Source organism: Eubalaena glacialis, chromosome 19 (assembly GCF_028564815.1).
Source record: "Eubalaena glacialis isolate mEubGla1 chromosome 19, mEubGla1.1.hap2.+ XY, whole genome shotgun sequence".
In the NCBI taxonomy this organism is placed as follows: Eukaryota; Metazoa; Chordata; class Mammalia; order Artiodactyla; family Balaenidae; genus Eubalaena; species Eubalaena glacialis.
Genome location: NC_083734.1, coordinates 53,836,031 through 53,858,678, shown reverse-complemented (window position 1 = coordinate 53,858,678; position 22,648 = coordinate 53,836,031). Strand labels below are relative to the sequence as shown.

The 22,648-nt window shown below is 55.0% G+C and overlaps 1 protein-coding gene and 1 pseudogene across 2 annotated transcripts; one reads left to right on the top strand and one right to left on the bottom strand.

The window, feature by feature from the left end:
• Positions 1-1,384: 1,384 nt before the first annotated feature.
• On the top strand, positions 1,385-22,648 carry C1QTNF1 (C1q and TNF related 1). Of its 2 annotated transcripts, none has more exons than XM_061175667.1 (4): positions 1,385-1,793; positions 18,401-18,554; positions 20,866-21,005; positions 21,587-22,648. In XM_061175667.1, exons 2-4 carry the CDS (start codon positions 18,415-18,417, stop codon positions 22,135-22,137), a joined length of 831 nt encoding a protein of 276 aa, XP_061031650.1. In that variant the 5' UTR covers positions 1,385-1,793; positions 18,401-18,414; the 3' UTR covers positions 22,138-22,648. The 2 variants fall into 2 exon arrangements, with proteins under 2 accessions (XP_061031650.1, XP_061031649.1); XM_061175666.1 differs by having other exon boundaries at positions 18,398-18,554.
• Positions 8,752-8,872, bottom strand: LOC133081039 (U6 spliceosomal RNA; annotated as a pseudogene).

Below are 22,648 nucleotides of genomic sequence, written 5' to 3'. Positions count from 1 at the left end.
GCGTGGGAATGAAGATGAGCTTATCTCTGGGTTTTCCTGTGTGGATAAGCAACCAGGGATGTAGGGTTTGCCAAGTCTCAGACACACGCCAAAGATCATGAGCAGTTCTGAGTCTTTTAATGCCAGCTGAAATGAAACCACATCTCCAGGGGAGATGCATGTACTTAATCTTGCCACGGTGTCCTTGAAGTTCTCCAGGGTCACGGAGCATCAGGACCACTTGTCCTTCTGCACCCACAGGAGCAGGTTGGTGGCCAGGGTCTTTCCCGTGCCTGGAGCCCTCCGTCTTCTTTCATCTCCATCATTCTCAGCTTGCCCTGGCGAGAAGGTGTGCCAGGTGGAAGTCAGAAATGCACACCCCTCCTCCTCCTGTTTTGATTTCTTAGCCTTCCAGGCAGACACATGGGGAGGAGAAGTGGAGAAGAAATTCCAAGGCAAGGAAGAGTGAGACTCAGTCTGCTTTGCCCCGAGCATCCCAATCCGGCATCCCTGCTTCTACATCTCCTGTCAAGGTGTAGCCAGAGGGAGAGGCCCTGGGAGGAGTGATGACAAAACAAAAAGTGCAGGGAGGACATCCAAACAGATTGGAGAGACCATGGGAGAGGGGGAGAAACAAAAAAGAAAGAAAACCGTTATCATTACAGCAGAGTTGTGTTCCTCAGGCCAGATCCTTCCTCTTCTCTTGATTTGATAAGATTCTAGAACTATCCGGACTCAGACTTTGGGGATGGAGACCAGCCTGACCAGGGGCAGCTCTCGAGAAGCCTAGGGCGGCTTATCAGGATGCGAGGAGGGGCCGAGGAAGTTGTATAAGATGGAGAAAATGTCTGTTTTTCATATCAAGGAATGAAAAGGCCTGCTGGAGACTGAGAAATGCTGACTTTCCTGCTGGCCCCGCCCGCCCTGCCCTGGCTCTCACTTCCCCTGGGAAGTCTGCACCCCCAGCCAGGGTTCTTAACCTCCGGATCACAGACTCCTCCAAGAATCTGATCAAAGCATTAGACCATCAGCGTCCAACAACGCACATGTGTGTATACACACGGGCACACATGCAAGTTTGCGTTCTGTTTCGGGGGTTCACAGATTCCCCCAGACCTGTCCATGGTCCCCGGACCCCAGGTGGATGTCTCAGGTCTGCCACCATCTGGGGACGGATTCCAGGGGCTTGGCTGCAAGCGCGCCAGGAGCTCCTTGGAGCCCATCCCCCTGCCACCCAGCAACTCGGAGTTCCCAGCCTTCCTAGTCCTGGACCCCCGGCCACTCCCGCACCTGGAGGGACTTCCGGACTCTCAGAGCCCCGCCCCCAGTCCTCAGTCCCCGGCCCCCGCCAGCTCCCAGGGTAGCCAGGAGGAGGGCTGCGCTGGGCTCCCCTCCCCCCCCCCCCGGGCACACACACAGTTAATCCTCGGCGGCTGCTGTTTGGATAAAATGCGCTGGGAGCGTTCGAGGCTCCGCGGCCACTCACATCTGGCCCGGGTTTGCTCTTTACGCGTCTGTCCCGCTTTCTTCGGTTCTTCCTCTACTTTCGAGAAATCGCGTTTCCGCTTCTGGCCAAAGAGACCTTGTAGCCGAGGAGATCCAGGTGCCGGGGAGCGGCCGGCTGTCCGGCACCCCGACAACTTTCTGCGCCCTCTTCCCGGAGGACTTTTTCCTTCCTGCCTGCTCTCTCCTTCGACAAGTCTGGTCTTCCCCCGACCTGGCTGGGAGGTGGCTCCGCCGCTGGGAGATGCTCTAAGAGAGGCCGCGGGGAGGACGCGGGCGCCCCGCTCGCTCCCGGACGCTGGTGGCTGGAGGTAGGTGGCCTGGCGGACGGGACGTGGCCGTGGCGGGGGTGGCGGGAAGGAGGGGGACCCAGTGCTCCTTTTCCTGGCTTCAGCCTGGTCGCGGAGCAGACACCTACATGGGGCGAGGAGCGGGGTGGGAGGGGCCAGAGGGCAGTTGCGGCGAAGGGGCAGAAAGACCAGGAGTTGGCAGAGAAGGGCCGCTTCCTGATACTCCCTTCGGAGCCGAGGTGCCGTGGAGAGCCGTGGCCGTGGTTTCCCTCTGTTGACCAGGGAGCAGGGGGCTTCTGTGGCAGACAGATGCTGTCAGGAATGATTGTTACCTCCCCCGATTTTTGTGGCGTGTTTATCTTGCTTCACTCTTCCCTGGGTGTGAAAGGGAAAGGAGTGATACCCAAGTCACCTCTGCACCTGGTGGGGAGACCCCGCCCCAATAGCGCCTGGACTGTCTGAGAGCCAGCCCTGCCTGTGGGCAACTTGGACCCTACACAGAACAGGGAATGCTGGCTTTGGCCCCTGCATCTAATGGCTTTGGTGTTCCTGGAGGGGATCCAGCCTGGACAGGAAAAAATAATGTCCCTCTCGGGGGACCCTCTGGTCTGCCCACACCACTGAATGTGGCCCTGGTCTGGGCCCGGGTCACTGAGCTGCCCTTGAGCCTCTGGACTGTGCATGCCTCTCTGTGCACTACCAAGTACCAAGCATCTCCACGGCACAGGTGTGATCCCCGCCTGTCCTGGGCACCCACGTCGTGTTAGCCTGGGCCCCACCGTGCCGATTCCTGGACAGCTGCTGTGTCTTCCGTGGGACCCCAACGTGCTTTAGGTGCTCACGGGCCCTCCTGATCCACTTGGGAGGAAGGGAGGAAGCTGCTTCTCTCTGTGACTTGCTCCTGTCTCCTCTATCTCACTTGGTTTCTAAGAAGGGAGGCAGTTTGGCACACTTGGAGCTTCCTCCTTCCAAGCTTTGAAAATGGGGAGTGTCCTGAGAAACTGAGTTTTCTCAACCACTAGCTACATCCTGGGTCCCTGGGGGAGGATGTGAGGTCCTCAGAGACGCTAGGCCTTTGCTTTTTATAGTTCAGGGAAGCAGGCGGACAGCCCCACGTGCAAGTTCACAAATAGAGGCACTTGCCTGTGCGTACTGCAGGGAGAGGCCTGCTATGGGAAGTACATTCTCCAGGAGGCCTGCTCTGGAGAGTAGGCCCCCTCTGGGGGGTGCAGAGGGTTGAGCTGCCCTTTCTGGTCCCCCTTCTGCACTCTCCCTCTTGACCTGAGAGCTGAGGTGGGGCTTAGAGATGACCCAACAACAACAGTGGCAATATAAATAATGGCAGCCATGGATGTGTGTGTGTGTGTGTGTGTGTGTATGTTTCCCACACAGCAAGCAATGAGCAAATGCTGATTCTCAACAATTCTATCCATGGCACTCTCACCCCTGAAAAGCTCAGAGAGGCTATGACTTGCCCAGAGGCAGTAGATGGAGGACCCGAGGCCTGCATCTCTGTGCCCAGAGAAGGCATGTGACTTGCTCAAGGATGCACAACTTTCCAAGCCGAAGCTGGAACCCAAGCTTCTCAAGTTTCCAAATTTCCACTTCCCAGCTGCCCACAGAGAAAGTTCCCTGGGGCCAGAAGGACAGCCAGGGTCTGCTTCCCAGGGTCTCTAGCCCTCTCCTCTGGCTCTCTCTGTCTTCCTTCTCCCATCTTGAGTCTCTTGGGATGCCAAGGAACATGCTGCTGGGTGAGCAGCAGGTCAGGGCGACAGACAAATGTAGGTGCCAGAGGCCTTGGATGGGCCCTCTTTCTGCCAGAGGACACCGCTGCCTGTATGGGGCAGGGGCAGCCATCCAGTGAGGGACACGCTCACAGGTGGGAGCCGAGAAGGCCGACATGGCCCCAGGAAGGGTGCAGGCAACTCCCTCCTCATTCCTGGGACGTAACCTCCCTATTTAGGGCAACCAGCACAGCATAATTTTTTTGGATGCTGCTTTCTGTTATTCTTCCTGGTGCCTCCCGCCCTACCCGCCCCCCCCCCCAGCTGTAATTAGCGTGACTCATAAACCAAATATTCTGGCATTGAACTTCACCCATCAAAACAAAGATGAAAAGAATTTTGTAGATACAGTCGTGCTGCTGGGCGTCCTCACCGGACAGGAGCTTGCCATTGCGTTTTTGTCTTCAGGGGCCGGACCTTTGCATGGGTCCCTGTTCCTGGAGCTCGGGTGGCTGAGGCTCCAGGGCCCTAGGGGAGAGGTGGTGGTGATAGCTTGCAAAGGAAAGGAAGAATAAAAAGTTTCCTTTCTGTTATGGTCCCCACACTCTGCTGACTACTTAAGGTAACTCTGCCTGCCCATCCACTGGAGAGAGATGTGGTGTTTCGGAAGCAGCCTCGTCTCCCTGCCCTGAGAGTCCAGAGATCTTAAGTGGGGGCGATGGTCTCCTGGGGCACTTCATCTTGGTGGTGTAACTACCGTGTGGGCAGAGGTTTATTATTTTCTTCCTATATTTACCTGCTGAAATCTGCCTTCTCGTAAAGGCAAATGAGACAAGGCAGCTCCCTGGACAGGACCCCAGACACCTCCCTGACCCCTCACACAGTACGAGGGAACATCTGCCCACTTGGAGAAGGATTTGGAAAAGGACCATCAAAGCCTGAACAAAGCTTCCTTCCGTGCTCTAGGGGCAGCCCAGTGAGCCGGTCCCACGGGGCCCAGGATTCAGGATTCTTGGGGCCCCGCCCAGGCATCCTCAGCCTGGCAGGACCAGTTCTGCTCTTAACCACGGACATGCAGAAGCGAGCACGCTGGCTCTTTTCCTCCTCCCCAAGCCCCGCAGCGAAACTTCTGCCACTGCAGCCTGTGACCTCTGACCCTTGTCTTCCTGCCTCTCGGGGAGGGGCTCGATGCTGTGAGCAGGAGTGGGAGCTCTTGAGCTCATCGGGGGCAGCTTTAGCTCTGGGTCCTCGTCAAGGTTGCAGCTGAGAGGGGCCTGAGCAGCTGGAGGTGGGAGCGGCGCCCGGACACCGGGAAGCCGCTCATCCTTGCCCACGCTTGCTTCCCAGAATTGGGCTCGAAGCAGGAATGGTGTGGACAGAAGCGCCGGAGGCCCCCCACTGCCCACCGGGGTGTCCCTGACCTGCCCAGAGGCCTTTGGAGTCAAACCCTCTCCAGCTGTGGGCGGCACTGGCACAGTCCTACTGGGGCATCCTGTCCCATCCTGTGCCTCCGTGTCCGACCACCTCCCTGACTGACCACCTCCCTGGCTCCTGTAGGAAGTTTCCTTGAAATGAGATGGAGCAGAGCAGGAGACTGCGGGCAGGAGGCAGGATGGGAAGGGAGCGCGGGAAAAGAGGCAGACAGGCGGGAAAAGAGGCAGGCAGGCGGGAAAAGAGGCAGGCAGGCGGGAGAAGAGGCAGGCAGGCGGGAGAAGAGGCAGGCAGGCGGGAGAAGAGGCAGGCAGGTGGGAGAAGAGGCAGGCAGGAGGGAGAAGAGGCAGGCAGGAGGGAGAAGAGGCAGGCAGGCGGGAAAAGAGGCAGGCAGGCGGGGCGGGCAGTGGGGGCGGTGGGGAGCATGCGGACGCCAGGTGCTTGGTGCCTTGTGCTGGGTCAGACGTTGCTGCCTGCCGCTGGTGAATCCACACTTGGGGGGAGGCCCCAAACCTTTCGCCTCCGTTGCACCCCATCCCCAAGTGGGGACATCTGGTTACCAGCCGCCCTCTGCCCTGGGGACCAGAGAAGGAAAAGGACCTTGCCTGAGAAGGCTGCCAGCCCTGGGGGAGCTGCGGGTGGATGCAGGCCAGACGTCGGCTGGGCTGGGCCCTGCAGCTCTGCCCTGCAGGTTCTGAGGCTGGTGGTCAGGGTGGGGGACTGGGGTGCGCTTGGAAACACTTGGGCCCTTTCTGCTTGTGAAGAGTCTACAGTGAGTTCTGGTGAGAGATGGGTGGCTCTGGGTGGGGTTTGGGATGGCCGTGGCACTCAGGTCTTTCAGCATTCAGGACATCTACCCCCGACCCCTTAAGGTATAGCTATGAGAGCAAGACCCGTGGTTCTGTAAACTGGCTGGACCTACAAGGAGGAGACCCTGAGAACGGGCCCTGCAGAGCAGGCAGAACCAGGGCCGGGCAGCTGGGGCGCTGGGCTGGAGTCTGATGCCTGCCCTTCCCCCTTCTGTTCCGTTCTGCTCCCGGTTCCCTCTCTGCAGGGATGTCTCCTGTGGGGCCCCTCCCACACCTGACCCCTGGCAGCCCCCAGGGATGGGCAGACACAGGGCACGCTCACTGCTCCCCCTGTAAAGAATGTCAATTCTTTACATCGTTCCCTCCTGCCAGCTGCACTCGGCCTCAGTCCCCTTTGCTTCTGAGCATCAGAGGGCATGGGGGTCAGGGTGGAACCGTTTACCATCCCTGTGAGATGTGGGCTTCCCCCTCCCCTCCCCTGCAGAGCTCACCCATGCACCGTTTTCTCTCTACCCTGCAAAAGCAGTGCCTTCAAAATGCACATTCAGTGGGCCACAGCCCCCATGCCCCTTCCATTCTGAGGTGTGAGGGAGGTTCCTGGTGATTCTGTGCCTAAACCCAAAGGAACTGAGCTCCAGTGGTGGATGTGAAGATGCTGGCGCCGGGAGATCTTAGCACATTGCTTTGATGAGGACGGTTATCACGGATCCCTGGTGCCCCGCATGGTGCCAGGCATGGAGCAGGCCCTCAGCAATCTGCTGAAGGGATGAATGCGAGGTCTCAGCTGGGGGATAAGTTCCTCAGGGCCCGGGGCTGCTGCCGCTGTTCCCACCGTAACCGAGTGAGCTTAGCAGGTGGACACCGCCCGGCAGGCGGGAGTGCCCTCAGGACGGTGGTTTGTCAGGACCAGCCTATCCTACCTACCCGGCATCTTCCTGGAGGCCCCCTCGAGGCGAAGTGGCAGGGGCTCTGCTGTCAGACACACCTGGGTCTCACCTGAGCTGCAGCCCCTGCCACAGCAGGGCCTGGGGTGAGTGACTCCCTCCCTCTGAGCCCATTTGTTCCTCTGAGAAATCGAGGTGACTGTAGGGGACAAGTTCAGTAGCTTCCGTAAAGCACGTGCCCAGAGCCCAGCAGGTAGCAGGTGCTTAACCAGAGCTTTGTTAGAAGGAATCTCTGCTAAATGACGGGGCTGCTCCTGGGCCCGTTAACTTGCCTGGCTGTTGAGCAGAAGTCCTGATGATGGCCTCAAAGATTTGGCTCCATTTTCTCCTGTTTTGTGGCTGCAGGCAGCTTCTTTCAGTGGCAAGTACACCAGTGACTGCCGTGTCAAAGGCAGAACAAATCCCCTGCTTCTAGAAAACGTGTTCTCTCTGGCTGGCCTGATTCTAGCCCCACTTGGGTGCCTTTCCCGGCGTAATCAGTACCCACGGTAAATCCAGGGTTTGGCTGCCCCAGGGGAGGGCCTTATCTTCCTCTTGTTCCACCGTGTCCCTAGAATCCAGCCCTCTTCCCAGTGGGCAGTAGACACTCAACAAACACTTGCGAAAGAACGTGGGACTTCTGGGCTTCCCTGGTGGCGCAGTGGTTAAAAATCCGCCTGCCAATGCAGGGGACACAGGTTCGAGCCCTGGTCCGGGAAAATCCAACATGCCGCGGAGCAACTAAGCCCGTGAGCCACAACTACTGAGCCCGCGTGCCGCAACTACTGAAGCCTGCGTGCCTAGAGCCCGTGCTCCGCAACATGAGAAGCCACCGCAATGAGAAGCCCGCGCACCACAATGAAGAGTAGCCCCCGCTCACCGAAATGAGAGAAAGCCCGCGTGCAGCGACGAAGACCCAATGCAGCCAAAAATAAATACATAAAAAATTCTCTAAAAAAAAAAAAAAAAAGAAGGTGGGACTTCAGCACGAGGGCAGTTTATATCCCCCACGGTCCCGCCTGAGCCACAAACTTGCCACACCATCCTCAAGCCCCTCCCCCGTTCTCCTTTTCTAGGCAGAGACTCAAATTCCCCGGAATAAACAAAATGCTCTCTTAGTCCCCAGGGTGGGGCTTACTTATCATTTGTCGAAGTGGAAAATAATGTGTACTTAATGTGAAAAAACATGTGACGGTTATAGGGGAAAACCCCAGAGACCCCAAAATAAGAAAATGGCAAACATCCGTATTTTCATCACCCAGAGATACTTGCTGTTAGCAGCCAGGTGGGTGGCCTTCAAATCTCTGGGCTAGTGTACGTGCATGTGTGGATGTGTTTTTATGTATGTATGTTTTCAACCTGCATTTTCACTCATCAGCATTTTACGAACATCTTTCCACGCCAGTAAATATTCGTCTGTTTATAGAGGTCAGTCCTTGGTGCTACCGGCTGAAGTTGCCCCTCCCCCTCCCAGCATCATTTATTTATTTATTTAAATGCCTTTAAACGGACCATGTGTCTCTGGGTTCGGAGCAATCTCCACCCCTCCCTGTCACATTACACCCAGCCCATGGTCAATGGCTGAAGGCATTTGAGTTTGCCAGCCTGACCAGCCACCTTGTCTTTAGTTTTCCATTGTGTGGCTGCACCATCATTTGTTTGATTAGACTGCTTTTGCAGGATATTGAGGTGGTTTGTAACTTTGGCTGATGGAGGCAATGGGTTGTAACTCTTTTTTGAAATTAATTAATTAATTAATTAATTATTTTGCATCTCACTATTTTTTAACATCTTTATTGGAGTATAATTGCTTTACAATGGTGTGTTAGCTTCTGCTGTATAACAAAGTGAATCAGCTATACATATACATACATCCCTATATCTCCTCCCTCTTGTGTCTCCCTCCCACCCTCCCTATCCCACCCCTCTAGGTGGTCACAAAGCACAGAGCTGATCTCCCTGTGCTGTGAGGCTGCTTCCCACTAGCTATCTATTTTACATTTGGTAGTGTATACATGTCCATGCCACTCTCTCACTTTGTCCCAGCTTACCCTTCCCCCTCCCCATGTCCTCAAGTCCATTCTCTACGTCTAAAAATATGGAACGCTTCACGAATTTGCGTGTCATCCTTGCTCAGGGGCCAAGCAAGGGCTAATCGCAGGGCTAATCTTCTCTGTATCGTTCCAGCTTTAGTATATGTGCTGCCGAAGCGCTGCCGAAGCGGGCGCTTGTAACTCTTTTTGAAGCAGGAGGCTTTCTGAGTGCTGATAAGAGGAGCATTTGAGGAAAAGATGGCTACCTGGTCACATCGGGATTCAGCGTTCTGATGACACTTAATAGTGTGACCTGGGAATTCCCTGGCGGTCCAGTGGTTAAGACTTCGCACTCACACTGCAGGGGGCATGGGTTCGATCCCTGGTCGGGGAACTAAGATGCTGCGTACTGCGTGGTGTGGCCAAAAATAAATAAATAAATAAAATAAAATAGTGTGCCCGGGGTCACTCTCCCCACCTCCCTTCTCCCCCCACCCCAAACCACCCCCGACCTGAATTAGAGATTTGAACACACTGGCTTGAGTCCTCTTTGGACGATGGCTCTGCTACTTGGGAAGGGCTGAAAGGGACTATGGAGTTCGGTCAATACTGCAAGTCAGACCCCAGGCACTGGAGACACGTGTGAACTGAGACACATCTCCTGTGTATGAGGACCTCCTGGTCTGTGGGGGGACCAGACAAGGAAGCCGGTCTGTGCTAGATACTGGGAGAGGAAACTTCCTGGAGGAGGTGGCATCGGGCCAGGCTCTGAAGGACACAGCGACGAGGAAGGTGGCAGGAGAAAGAGACAGAGGACGAGACCGTGGTGTGACTTGGGACTTCCGGTGGCTCCAGTTGGCTGGAGTGAAGGATACACGTGCAGGGGTGGGCACGAGGGGGCCAGAGATGAGGCGGGAGGCAGATGGTGAAGCGCAGGGCTTAAATGTTTCCTTTATTTTCATGGAAGCCTTTTGAGCCAAGGGGGGCATTCAGATGTGCAGGTTTGAAAGCTGCCTCTGGCCAGCAGTTTGGAAGGTAGAGGAGAGACGGGAAGACCAGCGCAGGGCTGAGAAAGAAGCAGTGACAGCGCCCGAGGGGAGGGAGAGGAGAGACTGCCAGGAGGCCTGATTACGGTGCAAGAGAGGCCAAAGTCTGTAGAGCTCCGAGATGCCGGCCTGGGGGCCCTGTGTGAACAGCTGTAAGCGCAGGGGGAGGAGCAGGGATGGCGGGGGCTGGGGAAGAAGACAGTGAACTAACTGGGGGCTTGAGCATCTTACGACAGAGTGAAGAGGACATGATCTGAAGACAGCTGGACATCTGGGTCCGGACCAGCGCTGTGCAGTAGGACTTTGCGATGATGGAGGTGTCCTCCCAGCTGTGCCGTCCAAGAGGGTAGCCATTTAAAATGTGCTCGAGTGGCCGAGAATGGAATTTTTCACTATGTTTAGTTGTAAAGAATTTAACTGGCCCCAGAGGCCAGAGGCCAATGTTCTGGAGAGCGCAGGCCTAGAGCTTGGTGGCCGGGACGCCTGCTGGGGACAAGGATCAAGGAGCTGTCCGCTGAAGCTATCACACAGGAAACGATGGGCAGAAAGTGTTTGGAGTGAGAGGGGCTGAGGGCTGAGGACACGGTCTGGAAAACACCTGTCGCTGAGGGGGAGGTCATGGAGGGTAAACACAGGGAGACAGCGTGGGCCGGATGGGGGGCGGGGAGGTGGGTGGTCATCGCCGGCAGGCGCCCTGCAGCATGCAGGAGCTGGACATCGGTGATCTCAACCAGAGCAGTCTGGGCTGGAGCAGGCAGTGGCAGGACTGACTGCATGCTGAGCTAAATTGTACTCTTGACTTAGAAGCCGTTAGATGTGGGACAAAGTTCTACCTTTTGCCAAGCTTTCCCCGGAGATGGCTGTAAAACGCGGCAGTGATTTCCAGGCCCTAGAAAACGAAAAACGGTGTGGTGCTTGTAAAAGGGATGGTGAGGTCGGGGCACAGGCCGTGGAATTCCCAGCTTTTTTCCTCCCTCCGTCTTGGGAATGGTCAGCCCCCGAGGGTGTCACCGCTGCGGGGCAGTGGGACGTGGGCCAGGCCACCTGCGGCGCAGGCTCACGGCAAGGCACGAGCTGTCAGTAGCTCTTCTCTCTCACACGGTTCTCAAAGCGGGGGGCAAGCCTGCCGCCTGAGGCCTCACGGCTGGGAGGTGATCTAAGGACAGGGCTCTAGTCAAGGAAATCTTTGTTTGCACTGGGGAGGCTGGGCTGGCCAGGTGCCCCCGAAGGCCTGCCGCCTGCAGCCCACGTGGTCTCCTAGTTTGCAGGGCCTGGGAAGAAACTTAGGCAGTGTCTTCTCTCAGCTCCAGGTAAGCCTCTCCTGGTCTAGGCGCAGTGAATTGCCTCAGGAGAGGATGGAGATGTTTCAGGTTGGGGAAGATGCCTGGCACCTCTTTCCTTCGCTGTTTTATCCCAAGTCCGCACAAAGGAAGCCCTCGCTTATTAATTAGCAAGTAGCCCTGGAAGACCCCGTCTCTATCGCTGGCCTTGGGCTTTGGAGGTAACCAAATAAACCCCCAAACCTTAAAAAAAATAAACCCTCTTCCTCTAAGCCAGAGAACAGCTTCTTGGAAAAAGGAAAAGAGGGAGATTCAACAAGTGAGCTGGGCGCCAGGATGCCCTCATCTTTTGGGAAAGGCACAGCTCACCTCCAGTGGACCAGAGCTTCTCTAATAAAGGATGCACAGCCCCCACTGCTGCTTCCTCTGCAAGGTTGGGAGGAAGCGGGAGAGGGTCTGAGACCGGCTGGGGCTGCCCCATTACAGAAGGGAAAATTAGGTATGAAATGGCTTCCTGGGATTGGCGAACAAACGTCATTTATCAAGTGGAAGCCACTCTACCTCTCTCCTGCCCATCACCAGAGGAGTCTGGTAAGTGGAAAATGAGTGTGATGAATGGCTTCTGGGGAAGGAAAGCAGACGTCATGTGTTAGACAATCCTGATGGTCATCAGGGCCAGAGGGACACCCCAACATGGGGCTTTCTCTTTTCTGGGCACCCCAGGATCTGAGTCCAGGGAACCTCCTGCAGCAACTGGAGAGCTCTGAGTGTCTCAACAGGAGAATTTCCGCCAGATGTCGAAGCAGAGAGGGGCAGCCCCAGGGCTTCCTTTCTGGTAGAGAAGATACCGGGGAGGGGAGGGTGGCAGGAGCAGATGTGCGGAAGGATTGCTGGTGGCTGAGGGGTGGTTGATGCTGTGTTGAAACAGGGACTGATTGGAAGCTGATCCACGTCGCCTTCTTGACCCAGAAGACCTTAGGTGTGGGAGACAGTCCTATCTTATGCCAAGCTTCCTCGGGAGAAGCATGTAAAATTTGGGGGTGGTGTCCAGGCCCTAGACAAGCCAGACAAAATATTTGTTTTGGGTGAATTGAGGTCTGGGACACAGCCAGAGCTCCTGGAAAGCATCAAATGGTACGGAGGAGCAGAGACCTTCAGGAGGTATTAAAGAGGCTTGATGACTGACTCGATGTGGCAGATATGTGAGAGGAAGGCGTCTAAATGACTCCCAGATTTCTGGCCCGCTGTTTGTTCATAGTTCCTACTCCCCCACCCCCCAGCTTCATCTTAATAGAACAGAGCCGTCCAACAGAGCTTTCTGCAGTGATTGAAATGTTCTGTGCAGTCCAATAAGGTAGCTCCCACCTCCCTGTAGCCGTTGAGCCCCTGGAATGTGGCTATCGTGACTGAGGAATGGAATTTAGAATGGTCTTTTTAATTTAATTAATTTATTTTTTTGGCCATGCTGTGCGGCATGCGGGATCTCAGTTCCCCGACCAGGAATCTAATCCGTGACCCCTGCAGTGGGAGTGCGGAGTCTTAACCACTGGACCGCCAGGGAAGTCCCTAGAATGTTCTTTAATTTTAATTGGTTTAAAATGAAATAGCCACAGGTGGCTAGCGGCCACTGCAGTGGACAGCACAGGCCTAGAATGTCACATTTTGAGTCAACATCTGCTGCTCTGCCTTGAGCTGTGATTGTGTACATATCTGTCTCCTTCACTGGACACTAATCTTTTTTTTTTTTTTTAATACTATTTATTTGTATCTATTTGGCTGCGTCAGAGCTTAGTTTTGGCACTCGGGATCTTCGTTGCGGCACATGGGCTTCTCTCTAGTCGCAGGGCGCGGGCTTAGTTGTCCCGTGGGCTTAGTTGTCCTGTGGCATGTGGGATCTTAGTTCCCCTACCAGGGATCGAACCAGCGTCCCCTGCATTGGAAAGCGGATCCTTAACCATTGGACCACCAGGGAAGTCCCCATGGATGGTAATCTTGAGGTCAGGGAGTATATTTAATCTGCGGTGGAATCACTGTCTCCCAAGCTCTTACCCGATGCTGTGCAAATCACGGGCATCCAGGAAACCATGCCTGTGTTCAGTTTTCTTTTTTTTTAAAAGGGAGGCTGCAATTTTTTTTTTTAATTAATTAATTTATTTATGGCTGTGTTGGGTCTTCGCTTCTGTGCGAGGGCTTTCTCTAGTTGTGGCAAGTGGGGGGCCACTCTTCATCGCGGTGCGCGGGCCTCTCACTATCGCGGCCTCTCTTGTTGCGGAGCACAGGCTCCAGACGCGCAGGCTCAGTAATTGTGGCTCACGGGCCCAGTTGCTCCACGGCATGTGGGATCTTCCCAGACCAGGGCTCGAACCCGTGTCCCCTGCATTGGCAGGCAGATTCTCAACCACTGCACCACCAGGGAAGCCCCTGTGTTCAGTTTTCTGCTGAGAGGGAATTCCTGAGCTACATGGGCATTTCGACTTGTCTTCTAAACTCCTTCTAATCCAGGGAGATCCTAGGCTTCTGGCCTCTCAGAACAGCTGGTTACCCGATGAGGATTAAGGAAGAGGGAAAACCAGGTTTATAAAATGCTTTTGTCAAAGGGCACTGGGCGGGGTTGGCAACAAGACAGAAGGCAAACATGTGGAGCCTGAGGGCTAGGAGTTCACTGTCAGAACACAGGCATGACACCGTGGAGGTGGGCGGGCCCCCCAAAATGACAGGACCGATTTTTAACGGATATAAGGAAACTTGAACTTGTGTATGAATATCGTCTCCTTAAAGGATTCACCACAGATCCATTCGAGGGCTGGGAGGATAAAAATCATTAACCAGGAAGTGTTCTCAGACTTCCTGCCTTCCTCCGGACCCTGTCATTGACCCAATTCCTCCTTTTCCCCTCCCACCTACTGTAGAGGGGGGTTCTTCCTTGCTGGGGGAGGTTAAGATGCAGGGAGATGGGGAGGGTTGAGGAGAGGGGAGTGGAGGAGCTGCGGGTCCTGAAGGGAGTGGGTGGTGGGTGGGAGATAAATATGTTCATGGAATTGCTATGGAATTTGGAAAATGAATGTCTTTGCAGGGTTTGGGGTAGGCAAGTCCAGTTCTGAGTCATGTTGGAATTAACCTCAGATGTCTTGACCGCAAGGCAGCCAGGAGACTGGACCACTCGGGTCCAGATTCACAAGGGTTACACACCACTGGCCAAGGAGTCCTGGGGGCTGCTCCCCGGACCTGCCTCACTGAGCACAGCATGTTCTTTGAGTCACCTTTCTGGGGGCATACCTCCCCCCTTGCAGGGCACTTCGTTTCACTGGAAATTACTAAAGAGGGCTGGAGCCAAGTTTGGTTAGATGTTGGGCAATACTGTTTTTGCCCAAAAGTGAGTAAAATGATCATAATGTCATGATGTTGACTTTGCTGTGGGACTTGGTAAAAGCGTTCTGAAGATAGTTTTGAAGAGGGAAAGCTTTCAATCTGGGTTTGCTTTGACTCCAAAGAGGAGGTCCTTGAGGAGAACCACCAGCCTCTGCTGCCCTCACTCAGTCCTCCTGGCACCTCTGACTGTTTGCTGGGTCATCACGGGCCCCACCCCCACTGATATCATCACCCCTGCACCGGCTGCATCCTGGTCCCCATCTCTTCTATCTAGGTACAGAAAATCCCTTTTCCAGACTTAGAAAGAGACGTACCAACGTGCAAAAGTGTACTTCCATTGAGGGTAGAGGACTGATTCTCAGCTGGGAGGATTTCTGCCTCTCAGGGGATACGTGGCAAAGTCTGGAGATGTTTTTGATTGTCACAACTGGGGGTGGGGCTGTGCTGATGGAATCTAGTGGGTGGAGTCCAGAGATGCTGCTAAACATCCTACAATGCACAGGACAGCCTCCCACGACAAAGGCTGATCCAGCCCATACGTCAATGGTGCCGAGGCTGAGGAACCCTGGGGACAAAGGAGTCCAAGATAGCTCTTTACTTTCTTTTGCTGTTATTTTCCAGCTTTTCCCAAATGATTATATATTACTTTGGATTCAGGAAAAAAAAATGTTTGAAGAAAGGAAAACCTCTTTTCCTTTCAAGGGATGCAAGCTTGGCATTGAAAAGGAAAAGGAGAGTAATTATCAAGGTGCCAAGGAGAAACAGAGGAAATACAGAAATAGGGCAATAAGCAAATTTGGAGAATTCAATCTGACAAATATTTGTTGAGTTCAGGGTGCTGCAGGATGCTTGGTGGGTCCAAGATGAACAAGACCATATCCCAAGCCCAGAGGAGGTCACAGGTCTGCTGTGCAGAATCTTCTAGGCCAAGAAAAACTCTGCAGAATGAGACAATATGAGAAACGCAAGCAAAAAAGAGCAGGGAGAGTTTGTTCCAGTTGAGGGTCTGGGAGGCCTTCAGAAGGAATATGAAGCACCTGAGTTGGGTCTTGGGTAGGATTTTATTTTTATTTTTTTGGCTGCGTTGGGTCTCTGTTGCTGCGTGCGGGCTTTCTCTAGTTGCGGAGAGCAGGGGCTACTCTTTGTTGCGGTGGCTTCTTTTGTTGTGGAGCACACGCCCTAGAGCCGGCGGGCTTCAGTAGTTGTGGTGCACGGGCTTAGTTGCTCTGTGGCATGTGGGATCTTCCCGGACCAGGGATTGAACCCGTGTCCCCTGCATTGGCAGGCGGATTCTTAACCACTGCGCCACCAGGGAGGTCCCTTGGGTAGGATTTTGATGTGATCTGAGGGCAGCCTGTTGAATTCAAATCCAGCCCCCATGGCTTAAAAAGTGGGCAGCCTTAGGCTAATCGACTTCTCGTCACGGTTTCTTTATTGGTAAATTCAGTCTAATAATGAATGAATATTGTCTCCTTAAAAAATTCACCGCAGGTCCATACGAGACCTGTGATGGGGTAAAAACTATTAATGAAGAAGTGTTCTCGGAAGGAACCCTAACATTTAGGGTTGTAAGGATGAGTGGAAATGATGCAGGGATGCCCAGCACCGGGCCTGGGGCAGTTGTCAGTCCTGTTAGCCTGGTTATTAGCAGAAGAGAAGAGGACAAAGGGTGCTCCTGGCCAGGGGAGAAGGATGCGGGCAGGTGGGCAGGTGCCAGGAGTTTGGGGGTGGGGCTGGAACCTGGTGCTCAAAGTGTGGTGCCTTGGCAGCACCTGGGGGCTTTTGGAAAATGTCTGTCCCAGATCTGCCCAATCAGAATCTGCATTTTCACAAGATTTCCCAGGTGATGTGTATGTACGTTGCAGTATGTGAAGCAGGGAGCTTGAACACGGGATGAGGGGTGCTGGGCAATGCAGGTGAAGGGTGGGAGCAGACTGGGGAGGGTGGTGCCCACCCTGGCAAGGAGCCTGGAGAAATGATAGATGGGTAGAGGGGGCGAGGAGAGAGAGGGAGAGATTCTTTTAATATGTATTTTATAAATTACATTTACATGTACAAATTTTCTTTGCCAAGCGGAGGGGAGGTAGTGGACATTTTGAGTAGGGGAGCTGGTCCAAGCAGTCTCTCTGTCATTTGGAAGGTCTCTGGGTCCTGACCCTTGGCAGGTAGAGGACGTGGAGGTGGGGGGCCCAGCTAATCCACTGCAGGGGATGGGGGTTGTGCAGAGAATTGAAGAGCGGGCAGAAGTGTGGGTTCAGGGGGTGGGGGGATTCCTGGGGAGGCCAGGCTTCCTGGCTCAGAGTCTCATAGCACATCTCTGAGGATCCATCGGGAGAGCCTCGGCTCTGGTTCCCAGTCCTCGGCCTCCCCCAGGTTCTCCTGACTTGGCACGCGGCTCCAGCAGTGAGGGCAGCCAGAGCATTCTGCCTTCAGAGCTAAAACAGCGAGCCTACTAACACGCAGAATAAAGAACAAAGCCAAAGAGTCAGCCCCGCGGAGAGGGTCGTGCCCTCACCGGCTGCGAGGCCTCTGAGCCATGGATTTGAAGGAGGTCCATGGCGGCCCGAGGTGCGTGAAAGGAGCATTCATCTGGGTAGACGATTACCGACAAAAACAGAAATCCGTCTCAGTTTTAGTTTTCCTTAGACATGAAAGAGGAATTAAAGACAAATCAGACAGGACCTTCTGAGGCTGTTCCCTTGCTTTGATGCTTTGCCCCCCTCCACGATGCCTGGTCCCCGGCCCCAGCCCAGCTTCAGGGGTAGGGTGGAGGCGTTCTTACTCCCCCAGCCTCAGTTCTTTCACTGTGCAGGCCAGAGGGTCCAATTAGGTGTCCTTGTCAGCCCTTTTGGTGTTAAATTGTATGATTCGGTGAACAAAATGGGCTGGGATTGACCACCGTCGCCCCCTCCGTGATGGGGAGGTTTCCCAGCCACCAGAAACAGTCGAGGCACGTCTGACTTCTGACTCCTCACACCAGAAACGGCTGAGGCACGCGTGTAAATCCCACAGCTGGGGTTAGCCAGGGTGATACCTCTGACGGTGAGAAACCGGTGGGATGTTTTGTCTGTTTTAAGCCCAAGCACTGCCCCCTTGTGGGCTCACTGGGAACCCCCAGTGGACAGTTCTTTCTGGAAGGACTATCTCAATCCTGGACAAAGAGGGTCCGGTCCAGAGCTTTTTGGAGAGACATGGGGCTGGCTTCGATGACAATAAATGCCCTCTGCGGCTGGGCGCCCCCAGCCCAACATCAGATGCTCGAGGACACGCTCTTGCGCCCCCTGGTGGCCAGAGAGCGACGTGTCAGCGCCTGCCTGCCCACCAGGCCCCACAGCGCAGGCTGGGGCAAAGTCCCTGGACAGTGGAACCCCCAAATTTATTAGGGATTTTGCTCATTGTCCTAACAGGGCCGAGACATGATCATCTGCAGAGCTCAGGGTTGAGGGGTCTCCTTCCTGGGAGGCGTGGGGGGCCAGGCAGAGCCATGCTCAGCGGTAGCAGGTGGCCTGGTGCTCCAACGCCAGCCCGGCCCCAGGGTGTGTGCGTGAGGGTGTGCGAGTCTGTGCGTATAAGTCTGTGAGTGTGCTGAGAGTGTGAAGGCCAGGTGTGGGCATGCATGTGTGCATGTGAGCGTATGTACATGCACGTGAGTGCACCAGAGTACACGTGAGTGTGTTGAGTGTGCAAGTGTAAACACAAGAGAGTGTGGGTCTGAGTGTGTGTAAGTGTACCGAGTGTCTTGAGTGTGTACAGAGTGTATTTGTGTATGAGTGTGTGAGAACGGGTGTGAGTATGTGCGTGTGTGAGAGCACGTGTATATGTGCAGGAATGTGCACCGGGGTTTGTGAGTATGTATGTTGAGCTTGTGTGAGTGTGTGTGTGAGTGTGAGTGTGTGATCGCCGTCCCAGGAAGAGCGGCAGCTGAAGCGCTTAGTGGGTCGGGCAAGCACTGCAGGCTTGTTTCCCTGCAGGGCCCTTCCAACCCGTGTCCTCCCCGTGTGTCTCCCCAGCAGGGCTCAGCGGGAAGATGGGCCCCCATGGGCTGGGACTCGCGCTGGCGTGCTGCCTGCTGCTGGCCTTCGCCTGTGGCCCGGTGCTGGGCCGCGTGCCCCGTGGGCAGCAGGAGCAGGAGGGGACCAGGGAGCCACCGCTGGACCACGCTGAGAGGTGAGGCTGTGCGGTGTGGATGCAGGAGCGCCGGCTCAGCGGCGGGGATGAGCGTGGGGTTCAGGTGCCCCAGGGGGCTCGTTGGCAGCTAGAGGGGAAGGAGCAGAGGCCGAGGCCGAGGAGCCGCTGCTGGGGGACAGAGGCGCCATTTCTCCTGTCGGTGACCCGGGCCTGTTATCTGAAACTGCGGACAGTAACCCAGCCTCATTCCAGCCCCAGAGGAATGTGGGTCTGCGTGAGGTTCTGCAGACACATCCTTAGAAAAAGAACACACCAAACCCCAACCCCCAGCTCTCGGTTTCTTTGCATCCTCGCCTGTCCTTTGAGAATATCTGCTAGGGTTCTAAGTCCCACCTGGAAGTAGGAGACAGGGACGGTGCTGGGCTGAGAGCTGATCTCCACCACCCTGATGTCTGATCACATTGCAAGATGGGGGATGATGGCTGAAGACTGGCACAAGAAGGGGTGGCTTTCCTTGAAAAGTTATGAATTTCTTCCAAATGGCACTGTCTTCATATATATGAGCTTCGATGATATATAGACTCCAGGCTATTTGGGATATTTTGTAGGGATACATAAAATGCTTAGGATTACTCATGAAAATGTCATTCATCAAACGTGAGGTTCTAGACACCTGATGCTGACTTTGAGTTTCTTTATCACTTTGAGCTTTGGGCTGACTTGATACCTGAGGCTTCGGGCTATCTTGGAGTAAAATGGAATTGTATAGGATTTGGGGCAAAGTAACATCATTCTTCTTCTTTGTCTTTTCTTCTCCTTCTCCTCTTCTTCCTCCTTCTTTTCATTCAACAAACATTGATTGAGGGCCGTTATTGGTCTGGCCGTCCTCTAGGCACTGGGGACACACACGTGAATGACACAGTCACTGGCCTCCAGGAACTCCAAGGCTATGGGGGGACAGACACACACGATCCAGTTCAGTGTGTCCACAATGTGGACGTGGCAGGGCGGGGGGGGGGGTGTTGGGGAAGGCTAGGAGGAGAAGTGACTGGGTCTTGAAGGACACCTGAGGAGCATCCCAGGCACAGAAGGGGAAAGCTGCCTGGCAGCCAGGATGGCACATGTAAAGTGTGGCCATTCCAGTGTCTGGCAGTGTAAGGGCTGGTAGGTCGTTTGGGTAGGGGGGTTGGATGCCGGAGGGTGGAGGATGGGAGGGAAGATGAGCCTGGTGGGAAAGGGTCTCTCTGGAACTTCATCTATAGGGCAGTCATGGAGAGGTTTAAATTTCATGGTGTCCTAGAAAGAATGCTGGAGGGTGGCAGAACAGAGGATGAATTGGCAAGGGAGAGATGAATTCCAGGAGGCCATTCAGAACAGCAGTGGTCCCTAGAGGTGAGGAGAGCCGAGGGCCCAGCTCCTGGAGGTACTTTGATGGTGGGGTGGGCTGACTCCTCAGGACTCCATGATCCTCAGAATGGATTTGTGAGGCCAGAGAAGCATCTGCAATGAGGCTGAGGGTTCCATTCTGGGCGACTGGTGATGCTGCTGCTGCTGTGAACAGGGTTTGGAAAGAGAAGATTCTAGGGATGAGTGGCAGTGATGGGCCGTCAGTTTGGGACACATCTCATATGTGGGGCTTGTTGAATCTCTAAATGGAGACTTCTGGTGAGAGGTGGGCGGAGGTCCATCTGGGAGCCTAGGGCTTGTAGGTGGCTGAGTTTAGGGTGTATAGATCCATTTCCTGGATTGTCTGTGGTCTGAATATGGGAGCAGAGTGAGACAAAGAGCTGACCCTTCAAGAGGGACTGTGCCACCTCCAAGATGGTCGTGTCACAGCCAAAGAGCTGCAAGCAGAGAGCATGGTGCAGTGCAGTGTGACGCCTTGAGGTAGCAGCATGGAGCTGTCGCTGCCCCCGCCCCCCGCCCCCCAGGAGCAGATCTGGTTGAGCCGTCTCATTTGCAAACGAGTCAGCTTAACATAGCATCTTCTAGAATCCTAGATACATGAAGGGGATGTCCAGTCACCCCACTGGCATGTCACGTGCCAGATTTCTCCCACGTAGCCTCTATCTTGCCAAGCTCCTCAAATTATTGCCGTTTTTGTTATCGTTGTTTCCACGACTGTCATTGCTGTCAACAGAGGGCAGGGGGCTCTTTCTGAACCTTCACTAACAGCCTCAGAATTTGCCAAGAGCCAACGCAGTCTCTGTGGAGGGAAAATTAACACAGCCTCACACATCCAGGTGAGAGAAGGCGAGACAGGGATCCTAGGCCCTCTGGTGGCAGAAGAGAGAAGAGTTCCTGGCTCTGAGAGCTCTTGGCTTTCACGGTGATGTCTTTACTCCCTTAGGGATGAAGAAAAGCATGAAAAATACAACTCCAGGCAGGAAGAGGAGCCCCCCGCATCCCGGTGCTTTCGCTGCTGTGACCCTGGTACTCCCATGTACCAGGCCATCCCGGTGCCCCAGATCAACATCACCATCCTGAAAGGTCAGGCACAGAGACCAGCAGGGGGGACCGTCCCCTGGGGAGGGGGCACTGCTCTGTCCTGACTGGAGGGCAGGGCAGAAGATGGAGTTAGGGAGGAGGGGGCAGGAGCAGAATGGCTCCCTCGGGGCACCGAGCAGAGGCATGCTGTCATCTAGCGGGGAGAAGGAAATTCCGTTTCTGAGGCTCTGGCCCCTTTCCAAGAGGAGGGCTTGGGGAGGGATCCACAGGGGAAGGAGCCTCAGGGCAGCTCGGGGTCTCACCCCACCTGCCTTTGCACCGCAAGCCTCAGATTCACGGTCCTGTGAGCAGCAGATAACCTTGCACAGTCTGGGACAATTGAATCGGGAAGCCAAGCGGCCCGGGTCCCAGATCCTCAGGCCCAGCCCCTGTGTCTGTAGGTCATTTGTTCGGAGGGAGCCGTGGGCCCGGCTGCTGCTCCTGTTGCTTTTGGATAAACCCATACATTCCCTTTTCTTCGCCAGGACTTCCAAGAAGGAAAAAAAAAAAAATGATTGCTTCCGGATGAAAATAGAATAATCCTTGAGGTTGCTTGACGCCACGTGTTTTCCCGTCCCATTTAGGTGAGAAGGGCGACCGAGGAGATCGGGGCCTGCAAGGCAAATATGGCAAAACAGGCTCCGTGGGCGCCAGGGGCCACACGGGACCCAAAGGGCAGAAAGGGTCCATGGGGGCCCCCGGGGACCGGTGCAAGAACCACTACGCTGCCTTTTCGGTGGGCCGGAAGAAGCCCCTGCACAGCAACGACTACTACCAGACAGTGATTTTCGACACAGAGTTCGTGAACCTCTACGGCCACTTCAACATGTTCACGGGAAAATTCTACTGCTATGTCCCCGGCATCTACTTCTTCAGCCTCAATGTACACACCTGGAACCAGAAGGAGACATACCTGCACATCATGAAGAACGGGGAGGAGGTGGTGATCCTGTACGCCCAGGTGAGCGACCGCAGCATCATGCAGAGCCAGAGCCTGATGCTGGAGCTGCAGGACCAAGACGAGGTGTGGGTGCGCCTCTTCAAGGGCGAACGCGAAAACGCCATCTTCAGCGATGAGTTTGACACCTACATCACCTTCAGTGGCTACCTGGTCAAGCCCGCCACTGAGCCCTAGCCGCCCGCAGGCCTCCTGCTCCATCGCCACAGGCTAACCTCCCGTTGTCCCCGTGCCCCGCCCTGCTCCGCCAGACCCCCTCCCCCACCCGGGTTTCCCTGGCCCACACGTCCCCAGCTTTGGCATTCGACATGATGCCCCTCGCCGGAGTGGGAAGCAACATCGGCTGTGTGGTCCCAGGCCTTGCCGTGTCCGCACATGAAATCACCAGGTGGGTGCCCGCGAGAGCTCCCCTCTGTGTGCACGTCCTTGAGTGACCCCTGCACGCGTGCCACGACACGCCAGGGTGTCCCAGAGTAAGCCACCCTTGCTCCCATTGCTGGGAATAATTAAGCCAATTCTCAAGGTTGTGAAAGGAGCAAAGTAAACCATGGAAAAGAAAGGGAGGCATTATTAGTTTTGCCTTTCTGCCAGCCTCGCTGGCTCCAGGCAGGAGGGCTGTTTCCCCTCGACGCAGCAGGAGACTTCCTGTAAGAGAAGATCTAAAGTGGATGCCAAGGGTGACAGGGGA